Raw genomic sequence first — 20,915 nt, 5'->3', positions numbered from 1 at the left:
GATAGTAAAAGCTAAGTCATGCAGACTAGATGAACTATACCCTAGAGTTCTGAAAGAGGTAGGGGTAGAGATCGTAGAGACATTGGTAATGATCTTTCAAAAATCATGGTGCCAGAGGACAGGAAAATTGCAAATGTTATTCTACTCTTTAAGAAAGGAGGAAGGCAGCAGAAAGGAAATTGTAGACCAGTTAGCCTGACCTTAGTAGTTGGGAAGATGTTGGAGTCAGTTGTTCAGGATGAGGTTATGAAGTACTTGGTGACACAGGACAAGATAGGACAAAGTTGGCATGGTTTCCTTAAGGGAAAATCTTGCCCGATGAACCTGTTGGAATTCTTTGAGGAGATTACAAGTAGGATAGATACAGGTGATGTAGTGGGTGTTGTATATTTGGTCCTTTAGAAGGCCTTGAGATGCCACACATGAGGCTGCTTACCAAGTTAAGAACCCATGGTATTACAGGAAAGTTAATGGCATGGTTAAATAAAAATAATAATCTGGTCAATGATTTTTCTGTGACATCATCACTGAAGGTGGTAACTGGTATGTTTTGCAGGAGTCTGCTTAAAATTTTAATTGTTTTACAACAAACTGGTTTTAGATTTATTAGCATTTCTGAAGCCTGAATTCTTTTTGGTGAGATACATGTTGGAGACAGGCTTGGCTCTTTGTGTTAGGTGACAATGGATTCTTTGTCATGCTGATTGTAAACTTGCTGCATTCCTAATATCTCTTGCAGCCGATGCTGGAACATGTGCGAATCCACCCTGAGTTAGTGACTGGAACCAAGGATTATGAACTGGATCCAATTAAGTAAGTGACACATTGCAATCTTAAGGGTCCAGTCTTTATCTTCTCAACCCTATGCCACTGGTTTTTATTTTTACCTGTGTCAACTCATTAAAGTGTTTAATGTGGCTTGCTGAGATAGACTTGTGTGGAATTGTCAATTAGTATCATCTGAGCAACTGACATTGACTTGTATCCACTCTATGCTGTTTATATGTCAATCAGGTTGTGTGAATTTGTCTATTTATAACATAATAACAATGCTAGTTAATCTTATGAGTAATGTTATTATTGAACTAAATTCTTTTTCTCCATTGTACTTGAAAGAAAAATTGCATTTCTATACCTTATTTATCTGAGGATATCCTAAAGTACTGCAGCTAATTAAGTACTCTTGCAATAAAATTGCTAATTGGATTGTGGGCAACATTCTTGTATCAAATGACCCACTAAAAAGATGTGATTTGGTGTTTTGTAATATTGATTTTGTAGTTAAATATTAATTATGACATAGTGAATAACTTTGTTTTGCAAGATAATACTTTGGGACTAAGCTTTGGTTTAATGACTTATTAGAAAGGTGGTATTTGCTACACCTCTATCATTGGAATTTTTGCTTGGGTTACCTATTTGGGTCCTTGAAGATGACTGGACAAGATCCTATTAAAAGTTTGGTGAAAATGTGTAAAGGGGCATTAACAGAAGAGCAATCAAATAAAGTCCAAAATAAACTGATATATTTAGCAGGGATTTCTGTGCCAAGAGGTTTGAATGTCAAACCTGAATGAAGCTGGCATTGCTAATGAATTTTAAGGGAGGCTTAATGAAAGCTTAAGGGGGAAGTGAATACTAGGTAGAATAGTAGATTTGGTGGCCTGTTGTATTCCATCTAAGTATCTGGCAAAGAGTAAGGGTCTGAAATCTAGCAGAATTGCATAGATATGAAATTAGTGTGAAAAACAATGACTAAACCTTCAGTGCTGCAGCAGCTGACTGGATCAGACATGATTTGGGGCAATATTTCCTCCTGATCTTACTCAATTAAGTATGATTAGCAGTGGCTAACCGTTCTGTTTCCTGTTCTGTTGCACAGATGGAAGAGATTTGAAACTCATGACATTGTTATTGAGTGTGCCAAAGTTTCCCTGGACCCAAAAGAGGCATCCTGTGAGGAAGGTTACACAGTCATGCCTCAACATTTCTCTACACATAGCCAACACAGGCACACTGACCACAGCTCCAGCCCATTCTCAGATTCTCAGTGCAGTTTTGGTAAGTATGAAATCTTTAATTTGGACCATTAGACATAGAAGCAGAATTGAGCCTTTCAGCTTAGAGTCTGCTCTGATGTTATTCCTACTCGCCTGTATTTCATTGCCTTCTCCCCATAACCTTTGACACCCTTACTAATCAAGAAAAGAGATTCTGCAGGTGCTGGAAATCTTGAGCAACACCCCCAAATTCTGGAAGAACTCAGCAAGTTAGATAGCATCTATGGGTGTTGGCCCAAAATGTCAACTGTTTAATTCTCTCCATGCTATCTGATTACATTCACTTCTGCTCCCTGCCCCTCTCATTTCAAAACATTGTAGAGAAATTGCATGCAAGTTAACTGTCTAGTTTTGTTGTTCCTTGCTCCACAAATGACCGGCAGCTCAAAGGCAATTATGTTCTGATCTTTTTCTTCCTGACCTTAAATTTTGCAAGGATTTCTGGTTAAGTCATTAACCCTGATAATGCAACTCTTTGTGTATAAATTTCCCCATGAATTTTTGATTGATTCTTCATAATTTTACCACCTTTTTAAGATGTTAATGATATACAACACATTTTCAGTCTTCTGCATTATTTTTGTAAAAGTTTTTCTCTAATTGTTCAACCCTTCAAAAGGGGACAAAGATTTGTTCATGAGGGAGTCTTTGCAAATCTTAACTGGCTGTACTTCACGGAATTTCCAGGGCATAGCAGGTTACAGACCTACTGCAGGTAAATGAGATTAGTATGGATAGGTACAATGGTGAACAAGGACATGGTAGGTGAGGGTTCCATTTCTGTGCTGTATGACTCCTTTTGTTTTTGGTGTTCTAAAGTCTCCCTGTTCACCTTATTGCAGGCAGTGTTTCTTCGGCTTGCACTCCCAGAGTCCCAATCTCCAGTCACCCAGGATCTCAGTCTATGTACAAAACACCAACTTCACAACACCAGCCTGCAGAAACGCTGCAGGTAAGTTGAGTCCTCACTTGAAGGGGCTAGTAAGTGGTAAGTGACGTTGCATGGCAAAAGTACCATATTACCAGGCATTAACCACTTCTAACAAGTAGGTTTCCATTCATTAATCTTGGCATTACCATCAGTGTTCCTTCTCCACCCCCCCCCCCCTTAATACTCTGAGGATCATGACTGATCAGAAGGTAGAGTACACGAGCTGCAGAAATATATTGCCATTGTAAGATCAGACCAGAGGCTGGTTACCCTGGTTAACACCCCAAAGCCATTCTACCATCTACATGACAGGAGTCAGGAGTATAATGGAATACCTTACACTTGCCTGTGCGAATTCAAAACCATTATAAGTTTGTCATAGTCCAAGGAAAGGCAGCTGGCTTGTTTGCGATGCAATCCATCTCACAAAGCATTCATTCCCTCTGAAACTGGTGCAGTGGTTGCCCTGTGAACCATTCTGCATGATCAGTGATCTCTTCCACCAAGACTGAGAGGGTCTTCAAGCGTCATTCGGCAACACCATCTGAGCTTCCTTTCCACATTTACTTGGAAATGTAATATCTTCGGTAAATATAAATCTTGCAACGCCTTAACCAAAGATGCAGTGCAAGTACCATCAGCAGGACTGAAGAGGTAACAGAAGGCAGTTTGCCAGCTGCAGAAATGTACTGTCACTGCCTTCTCAGGGCATTAAAGGGTGGGCAGTGAATGTTGGCTTAGCCCATGGTATCCAGATCCTAAAAATGTATATGTAATATAAATTTGTCTCGTTTTTAGGATGTGCTCTGGAGCCCGTCTTTGGCATGTGGGCTGTCTACACCCCCTTCCTCCAGAGGACTTTCTCCAACAAGCCTTCATGAAACATCTCAGAGTGCCTCCTGTCTATATGCTAAAGGCCACAGTACACCTGGTAGGTATTTCAGTCAATTTGTGGTCCATGTGAAAGTCCCTTAGCTCACTGTATACATAAACTGGAGACTGTAACTAGGTACTGAACTGTCGTTCAGCAATTGAGTGCTTACCAAGCTGCTGCATGTATAGCATCTTGATGTAGGCTTGTCTAGAAGCACAGATGCAAAGGCTCTAGTATCCACAGAATTTAACTTCAGCTCAACATACCAACTATAAAATTCAAGCTACCACAAGGACTTCTGAAGTTTAAGGGGTTTTTACTTTCATTTTTTCCACAGTAAACTGAAAACACCAAGCACTGGAATTAGGCATTCACTTCTGTTCAAGTTGGATTGAACAAATAATGCACTTTTACTGATTTTAATGGGAGAGTTTGAGAATCTTCAGTGTTGAATTCAAGAGCAAATAGCTTATGACCAAATCCTGATAGTGGATGAATCTGTTTCATTCAGCTTACCAGTGCCCAAGATATATTCAAAAAGGGCAAATGTCTTGCACACCGTGGTAAGACAAAGAGCAATAGAAACTCCACAAAATTATGAGAGTGACAAAATGGGTCATTTTCTGACAGTCATCTATCAAAATTAAAACCTTTTTGATCCCTAAATGTCTTCTAAAACACGTGCTTACTACCTCTCCAAAGCCATATACCATTTTCTTTCCACACTGTGACATAACCCTGCCTTGAGCATTTCTGGTGCTGATGCTTTGTCCCCTCCAGATACTTCAACAGACTTCTGATTTTTCTCTTTTATTCTCTCTGAAGTCTGGGTATTTGAAAACTCTGCCCCTGTTTTCATCTGCAGTGTCTTTCACCCATCACTCTTGTACTTGTTGACTAATGTCAGCTGCTAGTTAAGTAATTTGTAATTTTCACCTTTTATTTGCAAATCCTTCAGTCATTATCCAAGGTGTGTGTTTTTTCTCTCTCCCCCTCATAACTTTGATCCTTAATCATCCGTGAGTTGGCTTCCATTGTTATAGGCAGTTGTGTCTTCAGATCCCAAGCCTTGAAGTTTTTTTTAAACCCTCTGCTTCTGTACTTGTTTAGTGTGTTTCCTCTTAGCCACCTCTTCAAGCTTTTCACTTTGATCAAAGTTTCAATTGATAACTGTATACTTGTATCAAAGTTATCAAATTTTTTTAATGTGTCTGCTATAAGTGTTCAACCTGGTAATAAAGCAAGCCAGGGCAGATCTTGATATCTCAGCCAAAACTAGCAAATGCTGGATTTGGATGATGTCCCCCATCTTCTCTTCCCTTGGTCACAATTAACTAGTGACTGTGGTTATTAATAGGTCAGTTCTTTGTTCTTAAGGATTATTGCAAGATATTCATCTATGGTTATTGCCTTGGCTCAACAGTTGAGTGTCAAGTAAACCAGCTTAAGAAGTAAAATGTGAGCAAGAATATAGTTATGAAAATGCACAGCAGGTTCACCTTTCTCTAAAGGGATAAGACCAATTAACATTTGTGAGAGATTACTGGGTAGTTTGAGTCCAGAATAGACAACTTTGCCCTGGTCATGGATTTTGCCTATTTCACCATCACTAATGCATTGGTAATAATCCATAAGTAAGAACTGAGTCCTGCCCTTGAAGTCTTGTTTCAGTAATGACCAAAACTTCCACCTTTTATCTGTGCTCTCAATCCAATGGCTTTCTTTTCTAAACTCCTTGTAATGAGATGTTTACTCTTAATCATTACTTTTGCCTTTTCCCCAAACAGCGTTTTCAAAGTTTTCCAATGTTACTGAGAAGTTTCATCCCTTCTGTCTTCAGCTAATGCTACATCACTAGTCACATGACAGTACGTATATGGTTTGACTGTCACTCTGTTTTCTCATTTCAACTTTAACTAAGTCTCATGATCTTCAAATGTCTTCTGCAAGGTCATGTAGGTGTTGCTAGGTTCCCTTTTTTTGGAATGTGCTGTAAAGTTGCAAACAGAATTCTGTTGTAATAAAGAGGGATTAATATTGAAGTGTTAACTGGAATACAGTCAGTGTGAAAGCAAAGAAGGTTGAAAGTGTAGATTCCTAAATTGTATTAATGGAGAATATTCCAACACAGGAAGCTGCAGGGAGCATTCTGAATTTAGTTGAGGGATAGTTTATTCCAACATTAGGATAATGTTTTTACAGTAGTGAAGATAGTCATTATCTTCAACTTTTTATCTTTGTCTTTATTTAAACTGAGATAATGTTGCAAAGTAGGGAAAGGTCAAATTTGCATGACTGACAATGTAGTAAAAATATAAATTAGGAATGACTGCTTAAAGGTAAGTGGTCTCAGAGTAATAGATGGTATTTGAGGAGGAATTAAGATAAACATTCCAGCAGAGGATTTGGCTAGCAGCCCTGATAATGTACACAATGGATAAGAGAGACTGGTAAAGGAAACATCAGACATAGCACTTAATTTACTCTTCTCTTTCCTTGAAGCTTTCTGTAATACAAAATGCAAATGGAGAAATCAATGAAAGCATGAAAAGTACTGAATAAGTTCAGGAAAATACAATTGTTTTGTATGTATGAGGATCTAAGTGGCTGTTGTTACATGTATTGTCACTTTCATAATTCTGTGGAATTTGTATGGCTCCTTGTCTCACCATGGTGGGCAAGAAATTTGCCCTTTAAGAATAAACTCTGAGCATCGTGCATTGATCCTTTGTCATTTTACTTGGTGTATGCTGTTTACTGTGAACAGTGTATTCCTTTTGAAGTTTGTTCTTGATCGTCAATCTTTTTAACTGTTTTGCGAACCTTCCTTCTAAATGTCATATTGAAATCTGCTATGTCAGCCATACATGGGAAAATTCATTGTGCTTTAGCATGAGCTGGTTGTATTTTCCAAAGCATTGAAGTACAATTGGAGATTGAAATTACTACTCCCTTCCCAACATGATTTTTGTTGGAAGTGGGAAGACTGTGAAGCTGGAAGGACTTTGATTTTTTGACTCGATTTAAACAGTAGGTGGAAAAGGGCAATCTACTGACGCATCAGCCTCATCCCCTTCCATGCCATGTCCTGCAGATGGGTCTGAACAAAGCAGCAAGTTGGCAACACCCGTTCCATCAAGAAAGGTAAAACTTGCTGATGTCTGTTGAATGGTGTAAACGTAGAGATGCATGATGATTCAGTTCATGTAATGTGGGTGTTTGAGAGGCCAGCAACAAGTTCAGTAAGAATTGGTTAAAGGGAAACCTTTTCAGTGGGAGTCTTTGCGCAGAAGCATTCCTGCGCAGGTCTGGAGTGGAGCTTGAAAAGCTCAGTCTCCCTAAAAGAGCTACCGTCTAGCGGAGCGGTCATTGTTGGAATGGTCTGAGTCAGAGCGGTAAGGCTTTGGCTCAATGAGCTTTGGTGCAAACAGGTGGAAAGAAGGTAAGTAGGCAAGTTTTCTCTTTTTTTTTTCTCTTTTTGAACTCTTGAAAGAACAGGGATGTCAAATGTGGGATTTCGAGGAGACTTCCAGCCTCCCCGATGGCCACATCTGCATCAGGTGCATTGAGATGCAGCTCCTTAGAGATTGTGGAACTGGAGCTGCGGCTTGGTGACCTTCGGCTTGTTAGGGAAAGTGAGGATGTGATGGGAGCTACAGGGAGGTAGTCACTCCAAGGCTACAGGAGACAGATAAATGGGTGACTGTCAAAAGAGGGAAGGGAAAACATCAAATAGTAGAGAGCACCCCTGTGGCTGTCCCCATCAGCAATAAGTTGATGATAGTTTGCCTCCCAGGTGCCAGGGTCTGCGATGTTTCTGAATGCGTCCACAATATCCTGAAAAGGGAGGGTGATCAGCCAGAAGTCATGGTATATATTGGTACCAACGACATAGGAGGTCCTGAAACAGAATACAGGAGGTTAGGAAGGAAGTTAAGAAGCAGAGTATCAAGGGTGGTAATCTCAGGTTTGCTGCCTGTGCCATGTGACAATGAGGATAGGATTAGAATGAAGTGGCATATAAATGAAGAATTGGAGCAGGGGGGGCAGGGATTCAGATTTTTGGATCATCGGGACCTCTTCTGGGGCAGGTGTGATATGCAAAAGGAATGGGTCACACTTGAATCGGAGGGGGATCAATATCCTTGCAGGCAGGTTTACGAAAGCTGTTGGGAGTGGTTTAAACTAATATGGCAGGGGGATGGGAACCAGTATGATAATGCAGAGGATGAGCCAACAGGTTTACAGGTAGACGATGGGTGCGATGTGAATGTAAGGAAGGACGAGCCAATGGTTGGGTACAAATGCAGACAGTGCAAAGAGTAAAACTGTACCACAGGTAAAATTCAAAAGGGCGAAAAATGTAGGACTGAGGTGTTGTTTTTAAGTGCACGTAGTATTTGGAATAAGATGAATGAACTTGTGGCGTAGTTAGAGATTGGTCTGTATGACGTTGTGGGCAGGATACTAAAGTTATTTTCAGTTAAATAAAGAGTAAAAGGGAGGTGAGGGATGATATTGGATCTCTGGAAAACAATGCTGGAGAGATAGTAATGGGGGACAAAGAAATGGCAGGTGAACTTAATAAGTACTTTGCATCTATCTACCCCAACCCCACTAGAGGGCCAACACTGCACCCAATAATTAAAAACATTGAGAAAATTAAAGTAAGGAGGAAGAGGAGGATCCCCTTCAGTCACCCACCCTGAAACAAAATTAAGACAGGTGACCATTAAATAGGAAAGGTACGTCTTACTTTGGAAATAGAGCCTAACAATTGGGCCCCAGAACAGAACCTAATTCCCCAAATAGAGAGGGATAACGTGAGAAATTATAACTCTACTAGGAAGAATAGACTCGTAACAACCAGTTTGATCCAGGCACAGCACTCGCCCCCACCTCCCAGCTTCCCCCCCCCATGAGGGAGAATGCATCCCCAGCACATGGCCCTGCCCTGAAACCTAACACCTTCACACCCCATAAACACAGGTCCTCTTCTCGCCAAGGGGCCAAACTCACCCCACACCACCAGTTATACCTCCCGCCACCCAGCGGACCCCCCCCCCAACCTAATCCTAACATCCAAAAGGACCACACACCCCAAGTGGACCCTGGCCACACCCTCACAAAGGGGCCTACTTGATGGACCCCATGCTCCTTTTCTTCCCACACCTCCATGGGTAGGCCTGCGTGCGCATTCCTTGGCCATATCCCTAAACATAATGCCTTCACCCATCCTACGCACCCCCATAAACCTGAACCTCCTCTCCATTGGGGGGGGGGCCAAGTTTACCCCACTACACCATTGGTTTGGGTGCGCTAACCCTAAATCTCCTGTAACCCCACTACCCAGCCATACACCTCAGCTTAACACCTCCAACCCTTCAGCATACCCCCATAAATCCTAGCCCTCTCCCCACCTGGGAGCCAGGTTCACCCCACATCACCAGCACCACGCCACCCCAGAAACATTCCCATCCCTAGCATTCACCATAACCATAACTTCCAATGGACCGCACACGCCAACTAAACCGGACAGCACCCCAAATAACCCAAACTACACCACACAAAAGGGCTTATGTAACAGTCCTTTACCCTACCCCTAACCTCAACATCTCCAACCCTGCTACACACCCCCATAAACCCAAGCCCTCACCCCATCAAGGGGCCAAATTCACCCAATATCACCAGCAGTTAGGCTCCTATTTCAGCCCTCTTCCCCCCCCCCCTTACTGCAGGGGCAACCCCCCCCCCCCCCACAATGCCATTTGCCACCCCGCCCCACCTCCCTTCGCTGTGAATCCTCAACCCCCACTACCTAACTGTACACCTGGGCATGTCCCTCCCCACAACACCCCTCAATTAGCTACTGCACAACCCCAAGGTCACAGCGCACAGTCCCTATAAAAAAGACTTCAAATCCAAAACACTATCCATAGGCAATAACTCCACCATTGTAACTTAAACTCCAGGATGGAGGTTAAAGAGGAGGAAGATCCCAGTAAAGTTGGGGACCGAGATGATGACAACGTGGGCCAAAAACAAGTTGCAGGGTGAAGTGATATTGCATCTCCAGTACGAGATCCACAAACACTAGGGGGATATTTTGTGCACTGCCGGCATACTGGCATCTTAACCCTCACCCTCTGGCAGTATGCCAGAGGTCCATGAGTCAGGGAGCAGGAGTGAGTGTCATTGCTATTATGTAGGGGGAAAAGTGCTAGGCACACTATATCCCATAGTCTGAAAGAGATTGCTGAAGAGATGGCAGATGCATTGATCATGAACTTTCAAGAGTCACTTGATTCTGGCGTGATTCCGGAAGACTGAAAATATGTAAATATTACTCTTTAAGAAGGGAGGAGGGTAAAATAAAGGAAATTATAGGGCTGTTGGCTTAATCTTGGTGGTTGGCAAATGTGCTGGAGTCTATTATTAATGATGAGGTTTCGAGGTACTTGGAGACTGATGATAAAATAAGTCAAAGTCAGCACGGTTTCTGTAAAGGGAAGTTTTGCCTGGCAAGTCTGTTGGAGTTCTTCGAGGAAGTAACAAGCAGGGTGCACAAAGGAGAGGCAGTGGTTGTCAGAGGCATTTGATGAGGTGCCATACATGAGGCTACTTTACAAGATAAAATCCCATGGCATTTCAGGAAAGATACTAGCATGGACAGAGGAATGGCTGACAGGCAGGGAGTGGGAATAACTTGGCTGCCAGTGACTAGTGGTGTTCCTCGGGTCGGTATTGGGACCGCTATTTTTTTTCCACATTGTTTATCAATGATTTAAATAGTGAAATTGATGGCTTTGTGGCAAAGTTTGCAGAGGATACGAAGATATGTGGAGGGGTAGGTAGTGCTGAGCAAGCAATGCAATTGCAGAAGAACTTACAGAAATCAGAAGAATGGGCAAAGAACTCACAACACGCTAGAGGGACTCAGCAGGTCGGGCAGCATCCGTGGAAAAGATCGGTCAAGGGTTCCGGCCCGAAACGTTGACCAATCGGGATCCGTATGCTCCACAACCACTGGACTAAGTGTGTACATGTAGGAAGGGACTGTGTTAGAAAAATAGATGTGCTAGGTTTTCTAAATTTCTCCTATCTTAGGCCACGAACTTACCAATCACCTCTCGTAGAATATAAAAACAAGGAGATGATGTTGAAGCTTTATAAGACGCTAGTCAGGCTGCACTTGGAGTACTGTTAATAGTTTTGTGCCCCCTATCTCAAAGGATGTATTGTCATTGGAAAGAATGCAGACAAGGTTCATGAGGATGTTTTCAGGAATGGAGGGGTTGACGTATGGCATCTTTGGGCTTGTACTCACTGGAATTTAGAATGTGAGGGGATCTTGTTGAAACCCAAGTGTTGAAAGGACTAGATAAGGTGGATGTGGAGAAGATGTTTCCTATGGTGGGGGTGTCCAGAACTCGAGGGCACAGCTTCAAAATTGAAGGGTGACCCTTTAGAACAGAAGTAAGGAGGAATTATTTTATAGCCAGAATGGTGAATCTGTAGAATGCTCTGCCACAGACTTCAGTGGTGGCCAAGACCATGGGTATATTTAAAGTGAAAGTTGATAGTTTCCTGATTGGTCAGGGCATCAAAGTTTATGACTAGAAGGTGGAAGGTGGAGTTGAGTGGGATCAGGGATCAGCTATGATGGAATGGTGGAGTAGATTCGATGGGCTGAATGGCCTAATTCTGCTCTTATGTCTTATGGTCTTATCGACCTTGATAGGTTTTTGAAGTAGGATTGATGTAGAAAATGTATGATTTGCAAAAGGTGTTTTAATAAAATGCCACCTTTTGTCACCAAAATTATGATGTGTGAAATTAAAGGGGCTGTAAGAGCTTGGATTGGCCAGGTAATGAGAAACAATAGTAAGGAAAGAGGTTGTTGGACTTGAGTTTGCACTATGTACACTAGTTCCCCAGGAGGTCACTGCTTTACTTTGTTATGATATGGGCCTAGGTATGTAGGGTAAGACAGGTATTATAAACCACAAGGCACAAAACTAAGGAGTAAAAGAAATGCGCCCACCCTCCCCCAGCCATATACTTGGTTTTGGAGCAAAGGGTCGTGGGCTTTATAAATGGAGACAAATACAATAAGGCTATGAAGTCAAACCATCAGAAGCTGTACAATGGTGCAGAAGAAATTTAGCAAAAATTAATCCAATGTCAGTGTTTGGATTGAGGTAATTCTGAGGTATTTAAAATCATTGGTCGAGAGCAACTGTTCACTCTTGGAGTGATCATAAAGCAGAGGACAAATATAGTAAAGGAACCGGGACATAAGCTTTATACAGCTCATGGTTGGAGTCCAGAAACGCCAGCTAATCGCAGTAGTGGGGAAAATTCAGTTGGAACATTGAAAAGGAAGTGCTGTGTCTGAAAGAATATCAGGATGTGGAGAAGTAGTCTTTGGGTGATTATTACAGATGCTTCAGATTTGACAGCTGAATGGCTGCCAAGCTCTAACCATTTGTGCTTTCCTATCATTTAACTGTAAATTTCAAATGTCTTGCATTCTCACAGCTGTTACTTGTATCTTTTGGGTATTAACTGTAAAGATTCTGATATTCTTGACAGCTTTCACTTTGGACATTGGTATAATGTTTCTTCTTTAAATCAGTGGTGCAAAGATGTCTGTATTTTTGTTACAGGATGGTAAACATGAAAATGTAAAGCCATTAAAAAGACAGCAGCATGTGACAAGTGATAAGGGAGCAGCTGACAGTCCAAGTGAGTGGAAAGTTACACACAATCCAAAACTTTAAGTTCTTGGCCCCATGACTGTGTTCCAGTTTATAGGTGAATAAATTCACAACGAGTAGAAATTTTCTTCCTTAATAGAATTATGTAACATTTAGAATGGAAATAGATTATTCATACCAAATACTTGTGTTCATCTTCTATACAAGTTTCTTCTCGATCTTCATCCAAGGACAACAAGTAGCTAGATGTGTTCCATAGCAGTAAGCAAATCATAGAGTGGCATCTACTGCATCATTGAAGAAGTAATCATGGGAAAATGGCTCAGAAGTGAACCTGTTTGTGTGTTTCCCACCTTCCAGCACCATGTCTCTAACCTTTAAGATTATGGCTCTTCAAGTACTCAGCCATTTTCTTTGAGTGTCTGCCTTTATCACCGATTCTGGCAAGGAGCCTCAGATTCTTGCCATTTCCAGCTCATTTTCTTTCACCATCTTAAAATAAGCTGCAGAAGGTAGATCTAGTCAGCTCCATCTTGGGTACTAGCCTACAAAGTACCCAAGACATCTTCAGGGAGCAGTGTCTCAAAGGCAGCATCTATTATTAAGGACTTCCAGCACCCAGGGCATGCCCTTTTCTCACTGTTACCATCAGGTAGGAGGTACAGAAGTCTGAAGGCACACACTCAGTGATTCAGGAACAGCTTCTTCCCCTCGGCCATTCGATTCCTAAAAGAACATTGAAGCTTTGGACACTACCTCACTTTTTTTAATATACAGTATTTCTGTTTTTGCACTTTTTAAAAATCTATTGAATTCCTCGTTTACGTTTTTAAATTCAATATACGTAAATGATTTACTTATTATTATTACTATTCTTATTTATTTACTTTTCTCTGCTAGATTATGTATTGCATTGAACTGCTGCTGCTAAGTTAACAAATTTCAAGTCACATGCCGGTGATAATAAACCTGATTCTGAGCTATTTAGTTTAAATCTCCAACAAGAGAAAATCTACAGGCGTTGAAAATCCAAGCAACACACACAAAATGCTGGAGGAACTCAGCAGGCCAAGCAACATCTACGGAAAAGATTACCGTCGATGTTTTGGACCAAGACCCTTCATCAGGCATGTGTTCTGATGAAGGGTCTCGGTCCAAAACTTCGACTGTACTCTTTTCCATAGATGCTGCCTGGCCTGCTGAGTTCATCCAGCATTGTGTGTGTGTGTGCTTAGTTTAAATCTCCATTGCTTGGTTTTGTTTATATAGCTAAGTGAAGTAGATCCTTGCTATTTACTCTATCTAGGCCCCTTTATAATTTTATGAACTCAATTGCCTTCCCATGCCTCCCTATTTTATTCCAAAGAAAGCAACAATTGGGTTTAATGTCACTGAAATATGTTGTGAAATTTTGTTTTGTTGCAGTACATAATAAAAATGAAATTACAATTTAAAAAAATTAAAATAAGTAATGCCAAAAAAAAGTGAAATGTACATAGGTTCATTGTTCATTCAGAAATGTAATGGTCGTGGGGAAGAAGCTGTTCCTAAAATATTGAGTGTCTTCAGGCTTCTGTACCACCTCGATGGTAGCAATGAGAGGAGGGCTTGTCCTGGGTAATGGGGTGGGGGCAATGGCACCTTTTTTTTTTTTAGGGCATCTGCAAAAGGTGATACCTCAGTGCTGGGGAAGATAGCACTCATGGTGGAACTGGCTAAGTTTGCAGCTTTTTCTGTGCAGTGACCTCTTTACCAGGTGATGCAACCAGTTAGAATGCTCTCCACTGTACATCTGTAGAAATTTGAGAGATTTTGGTGACATGCCAAGTCTCCTCAAACTCCTAATGGAAATGTAGTTGTTGTCATGCCTTTATAAGTACATTAATATGTTGAATCAAGGATAGATCTTCAAGTTGTTGACACCTAGGAACGCTTTCCACTTCTGTTCCCTCAACTTTTGCTTCCTGGGGTTTACAATCAACTCCTTGGTCTTACGGACGTTGAGTGCGAGGTTATTTCTGCAACACCACTCAGCCAGTTGGTCTCACTCCTGTACGCTGTCTTGTCGCCATCTTAAATTCTGCCAGCAATAGCTGTCATTTGCAAACTTGTAGGTGGTAATTTGAGCTGTGTGGTGTGTGTAGAGAGAGAATAGAGCAGTGGGCTAAGCACACATCTTTGAGGTGCACCAATGTTGATCCTCAAGGGAGGCATTATTTTCAACTTGCACTCACTGTGGTCTCCCAGTGAGGAAGTCAAGGATCCAGTTGTAGAAGGTACAGAGGTCCAGGTTTTGAAGCTTGTTGATGGTGTTGATTGCTGAGCTGTAATCAGTAAACAGTCTGATGTAGGTATTGCTATCGTCCAGGAAAAACCCTAATTTGTCCAGTAACTCCAGTCAGTACTGGAGAGGTTAGAGACTTTTGGTCTAATATGGTGGGTAGAACTTTATGCAGTGGTGAAGCTGTAGTGAAATTAGAGAACATCTTTTATTAACAAAAGCTTGTGTTCTGTTCCTTTTAACCACTTAACTGTGCTGTCCTGCTACCTTAAGAATCTTGAAGGTTCTTCTGTTCCTCCATGGCTCTCATTGCTCACCATTTATTGTAGATTCTTATGTATCGTTGCTTCCCAAATGCATAAACTTGTGTGGATTAGTTCCACTTGATATTTTTCTGCCCAATTTGCCAGGCCATATTACCTTTTGCCTATTGACCATGGAGCTAATTTTATATCAAATGTAAGCTTCCTAATTGCGTCCCCTACATCTAAGTGTAAACAATTAATAGTACTGAGTACTCTCCCTTAACTTCATTTATGAGATTTTTGGTCACAAAACCAGCTGACTTCAATAAGTGCTGTCAATATTAAATCAATTTTGGATCTATTTCCCATGCTTCCTGCATCCTGGAGGCGATGTGGGACATTGTTAAAAGCCTTGCTGAAATCCATGCATATTGCATCAAACGCAATGCCTTTTGTCTCAAGTTGAGGAGGAAGGCGCATGAGTTTGCGGCAGCACGCAGGTTTATGTGAGTGAATATGAACTATAATGAGTGACTAGCAATTCTACTTGTTTAGATTTCAAATAGCTGATCTGAAACATAATCATTCTATCATTAAACATAGAGTTGCTATGTGTAATAAGCCGAGGGTGCAATTTTTACTGTTCATCTTGTACATTCTGGAATCTGACCCAAGCTCTACAAAACCAAGAAACTGAAAATGATTGCAAGCAGCTTCAACTGACAGATATACAAATCCATAAGTTTATCATTGGAAATTATTTGATAATGTTATGAACAAAAGGTAGATTCTTGAGGTTGATTAAGAGTGGATTAAGTAAAAGTGGTTTCATACGGTTGCCTCAAATATAAATCCCCATCATTTCACACGTTGCTTGTGGTAGAAAGTTCAATATTTGATAAATTCTTTTGAGAGCTATGAACTTCTCTGTCAGAGACCTTTTATTAACCCCTCTAGTTTGGTCTTTTGGTCTTAGCAAATGAAATCTTTACATTTATCATGGACCTCTTTGAGAAGACTTAAAAGCAAGAGTGCTTTGACTGTAGCTACTCCTTCACATTCTTGCACAGTAAATGATTGCACCTCTGCAGTCTGTGTAACGCTTAGACAGTCTTGTCATTGTGTATGCTTTGCCCAGTCTCTGGATTCCTAGTGCATCAAAAGCCTGTTTAGTAGGTTAATTGGCTGCTGTGAATGGTACCTAGTGCTGAAATGGGAGAATATTGGGGGCAGTGAACAAGAATATGAGGAGAATTAAAAATAAAGAGAATGGGGTTAATGGTGGCCAATGGTCGGTCTGGACTTGATGGGCTGAAGGGCCTGTTTCACTCATTATAGTTCATATTCAATTCAATTTTGACCTGTATTTTAAAATGAACATTTACGTCATTTTCACATAATCAGCCTCTTTTTTTACTTTCTCTGCATTTTATTCAGGTTTGGAAAGTGAGATTGCCAAAACAGTATCTTTGAAAGAGCTATCAGAGGTTATAGAAGAATTACAAGAGGGTGAAACAGAAAAGGAAAATGAAGAAGGTATGTCTTATTCACCTGCAGCAATAGGTCAATTCCTTTGTTTTGCATAAACAAGATTTTTTTCCACTGCTGACATCAATGTTAAGTGCAGTTCCTTATCTTTTTAAATATTCTTGATAGATATGTCCTCCAAGATGTGTTCATAATGAGCTTCTCTCTCCAGAATATCATATTCTTTTCTTATATGTTAACCAAGTGGACTATAATGGCAGGTAAATGTTGTCAGATGATTGGGAGTCTATGGTTAATTGAGTCCTTGACCATGAATTCTAATCACTAGTCATCAATAGACTTCAATTGTCATTTCTCATGCAACTTGAAAACCAAATTCCACAACAAATGTTATTAATTTTAAAAAAGAAACAAATGGTTATCTTTATTTTGTTGTGACTGCATACAGTACAGAATTCAAATTTTATTTGTAAATCTTCATAGTCTTTATCCTTGTATGAAGGAGCAAATTAAATGTAAGGAGGGGTAGTGAAATTAATAACGTTGCCATGGACAAAGTGGCCGTAGATGTTGCCTGACCTGAGTATTCACAGCATTCGTCAAATTTGCTGGTGAGCGCAGCAGGCCAGGCAGCATCTCTAGGAAGACGTACAGTTGACGTTTCGGGCCGAGACCCTTCGTCAAGATCCTGACGAAGGGTCTCGGCCCGAAACATCGACTGTACCTTTTCCTAGAGATGCTGCCTGGCCTGCTGCGTTCACCAGAAAATTTGATGTGTATTGCTTGAATTTCCAGCATCTGCAGAATTCCTCGTATTCACAGCATTGTTCAGTTTGATTGCAACACAGGTCATTTGATCTAGGACAGCATTTATCCTTGTCATCCTGTTCACTTAGTCTTTTCATACTTCCTTCCTTATTTCCATGTGATGGTGAAGGAGGCTATTGAAATGACTTTTGCTTTGAGCAATCTCATCAATCCAGTGCCCCTATACTTTTTCCTCAAGCCCTACTTCATTATGTGCCTCATACCCCGCACTAGGGTTATCCTGCTGCCCACAATAATGCAAAGTAGCCAATTAGCATACTAAATGGGGGGGGCTAACAAAGCAGCGCCTCAGGGAATTTCATGTCAACATGGTTAATGTGCAAACCCTGGGCAAAAGTAGAGACTGAGAACAAATCCAGGTTGTTAGAGCAGAAGCAGTAGTGCTGCTGTTGAGTTTCTGTGCAGTCTTGTTTACAGCAAGCCTTGTTAAATACATAACTCACATCTTGTATGTCCATCTTACATGTTCTACTAAATACCCGTTGACAACAGAATTTTCTGTTTCAGGTCTTAGTGGGTAGGTATCTTTTTATGGCCCCCAGACCTGGTCTTTTTCATCCATTGGCAACATTATTTATAGTATTAATGCTACAATTATAGTATCAAGCATTTGCAATCATGTCACCCCTTAAGTCTTTACTAAACCACAGTTTAAGTACATAGGAAGATAATATTGTAGTGCATAGATAGGAATACTTAGAAGGCTTCTGTGGTAAAAGAAAAATTGACATAGATTTTGTAGGCTAAATGGCTCATTGCTATGTTATCTAAATTCTTATGGCATCTATATCAACTTCTATTTCTACCTGTGGAGTTCCTCCAGCATTTTGTATGTGTTGCTTGGGTTTCCAGCATCTGCATATTTTTCTTGTTTGTTTCTAATTCTACCTAATAGGCAAATACAGAAGTACAAGATCTTCACACCATTGGCCATACCTTCAGCTGTTTTAACCTCAGTTGGAAATTCTCTTCTCACCCTTTACCTCTTCCCCTCTCTTCCTTCTTTTTAAGATGTCCTTAACATTCCTACTTTGACCAATTTACCGCCCCCCCCCCCACCCCCAGATTTCTCCTTCTGTGTGGTCATGGCAAATTATCTTAAACTTTTTGGAATGACTATGAAATCTTTATCTTGCCACACTAAATGCAGTAATCATTGTTGCAGCTTTATCAAAGGCATGGGCCCAGAAAAATGTTCATCTTTGTAGAGAAGGGTAAAAGAATGGTATGTGCTAAGAGTTTTACAGAAGATAAAGGATATATTTTTAACTTTAACAGCTGCTATTGCCGATGAGCTTACTGAAATTACATCTTTGGATCTACAGTCCCTGGTTATTCGGGGGGGATTTGACTCTCCTTTTCAACACACAACTGAAATGCTTACTGGCCCTCAGACAAAACGTGAACAAGAATCGTCTTGTTCTGCCACCGAGCAAGGATTGCACACTGAGCCCCACCAAGTGCCATCAACAATAAGTAAAACACCAGAGCCTCGCAGGCAAGAGCAGTGCTCTGTCAAAAAAGGGTTTACGCCCATTGAGAAGCCATGTGAGAACTATCCTGCTAACACTAAGGAGGAGGTGGACAAAGCTGTATCAACACCTGTTACACCCAGTACCCTGTTTAAGGTCCAAGCATTGAGACATTCTCCCCTTAGTACTGGGCATCCACTCCCCTATGAACACCTTTTTGAATTGGCATTGCCCAAAGCAGCAATTCTTTTCATCAAACAAAAAAACACCGAGCTGGAAAAGCTGGCAGGCAAGCAATTGGAGGATCCATCTTCATTGATCTCACCTCTTGATGTGTTGGATAAGCTGATTCAGCAAGGAGGAGATGCACACTTGAAGGAGCTTAGCAGGTAAGATAGAAAGAAAATAATGAATGTTCCATTGTTGCATGTGCCTTTCTGGCACATTAACCCAAGGCCTCATGGGTAGCTGCAAAAGGCCCAGGGGATTATTTTGAAAAGCAAAGTTTATCCTTGAACCAATATTAAGACAACATTCTGAAAGTGCTCAATAAGTGCAATGTCCTGATTGGGGTGGGGGGGGGGGAGAATAAATTTCTTGTATTGCCAACATATTTGAAAGAAATTTTCAATTGATCTAAGGTGTTTTATTTCTCAATCCACGTGATCAAATTGTTTTGGTATTGTTAATATTTGCAAGTAGCATAGATTTTCCATGTTGTAGTTTTTTTTAAAAAAAAATCCAACTCTTAAACTTGAAGTGAGGGCTAAAGTTGCTTTCATGCCGGTTATTGAACTGACTGCTTCATGCATCATTCTCAAATAGAGTTACTGGGTTAAAGATGAGCAACTCTTGCACTCCAACTCTTGCATTTGGATAGCATGGCATAATTATTGCTGTAAAATATCTGGAAGTGTCTTGATTGTTCATCTGGGCAGGGTAACTGATGGAAGTGACTCCACCGTGTCTATTTTAGAGTTTACCCTGTGCATCCTGATCCCCACAATCAAAAAAAAATGGTCAGGTAAGTGCAGAGTTTATCATCGTATTAGTAACCACCAGTTAAACCCCAATAAATGGAACTGTGGAATAATTCTAACTCTCATGGTGCTTGTTTTGATTAATTTGCCTGATTCACTGGGTAACCTCACAATTAGATTTTGTACATAACTTTCACAAAATGGAATTGATTTGGGTTTTCTTAATGGCTTTCTTTGAACTTTGGAAAACAGATTTTAAGGTGAATTAATTGGAAATGGAGGTGGTGAAGTTTTCACTTTCATCTAACCAGAGTTAATGACTTAACACACTCAATGTGCTGAATTTTTATAGGGTGTTAATTGGTCATTTGGGCGTCATGTCTATTTTTCAAGGCAAAGCAATGGGTCTCAGACTTTGCATAAATGATTTGTGATCTGGACACCCACGTGGTCTAATCCATCTTTGTCAATGTTAAAATCACCCAGTGGAGAACAGTGTTTTGCTATCAGTTTATATTGATTATGTACTAATTACTCATACAGTTGTATGAATTTAATTAACCTTGGATATCATTTTGTTAATTCAGAAACCCAAGGAGGCATCAGTAGATCAAAATTATGTCAGTGTTATTTTCACATGTGTCCATTTACAGCCTGCATCTTTCCGTAACCCAGAATGCCTGTGCCGACTGGGGGTCTTGCTACCAATTGACGTATTATCAGATTATCAGAGAATGTCGATGAACTGTTTGTGAAGCTGGGTGCAGTGTCCACTTCCCTGACTTTAAATTACACTGTGGCCACTGTATTAGGTATACCTGCTTGTTAATGCAAATATCTGATCACCCAATCATATGGCAGCAACTCGTACATAAAAGCATGTAGACACGGTCAAGAAGTCCAGTTGTTCAGACTACAAACATCAGAATGGGGAAGAAATGTGATCTAAGTGATTTTAACCATGGAATGATTGGTGGCAGAGGGGGTGGTTTGATTATCTCAGAAACTGCAGATCTCATGTGATTTTCACACAATA

At 40.8% G+C, this 20,915-nt stretch overlaps 1 protein-coding gene across 5 annotated transcripts in view; it reads left to right on the top strand.

Moving 5' to 3' along the window:
• The window catches only part of tsc1b (TSC complex subunit 1b), a 59,255-nt gene that overhangs the window by 16,403 nt on the left and 21,937 nt on the right, over positions 1–20,915 (top strand). For 3 of the 5 annotated variants that reach the window (XM_072240385.1, XM_072240386.1, XM_072240387.1), the window contains exons 7-15: positions 740–813; positions 1,883–2,061; positions 2,903–3,012; positions 3,790–3,922; positions 6,897–7,009; positions 12,535–12,613; positions 16,549–16,647; positions 18,706–19,288; positions 19,876–19,923. In XM_072240385.1, the coding sequence (XP_072096486.1) occupies positions 740–813; positions 1,883–2,061; positions 2,903–3,012; positions 3,790–3,922; positions 6,897–7,009; positions 12,535–12,613; positions 16,549–16,647; positions 18,706–19,288; positions 19,876–19,923 (1,418 nt within the window). The remainder of the gene's footprint in view (positions 1–739; positions 814–1,882; positions 2,062–2,902; positions 3,013–3,789; positions 3,923–6,896; positions 7,010–12,534; positions 12,614–16,548; positions 16,648–18,705; positions 19,289–19,875; positions 19,924–20,915) is intronic. The other 2 variants (XM_072240389.1, XM_072240388.1) reach the window with 1 other exon arrangement.

The sequence above is a fragment of the Mobula birostris genome, chromosome 22, assembly GCF_030028105.1.
Source record: "Mobula birostris isolate sMobBir1 chromosome 22, sMobBir1.hap1, whole genome shotgun sequence".
Lineage (NCBI taxonomy): Eukaryota > Metazoa > Chordata > Chondrichthyes > Myliobatiformes > Myliobatidae > Mobula > Mobula birostris.
Note: the sequence above shows the minus strand (reverse complement) of the source record. Positions and strands in the feature narration are given on the sequence as shown.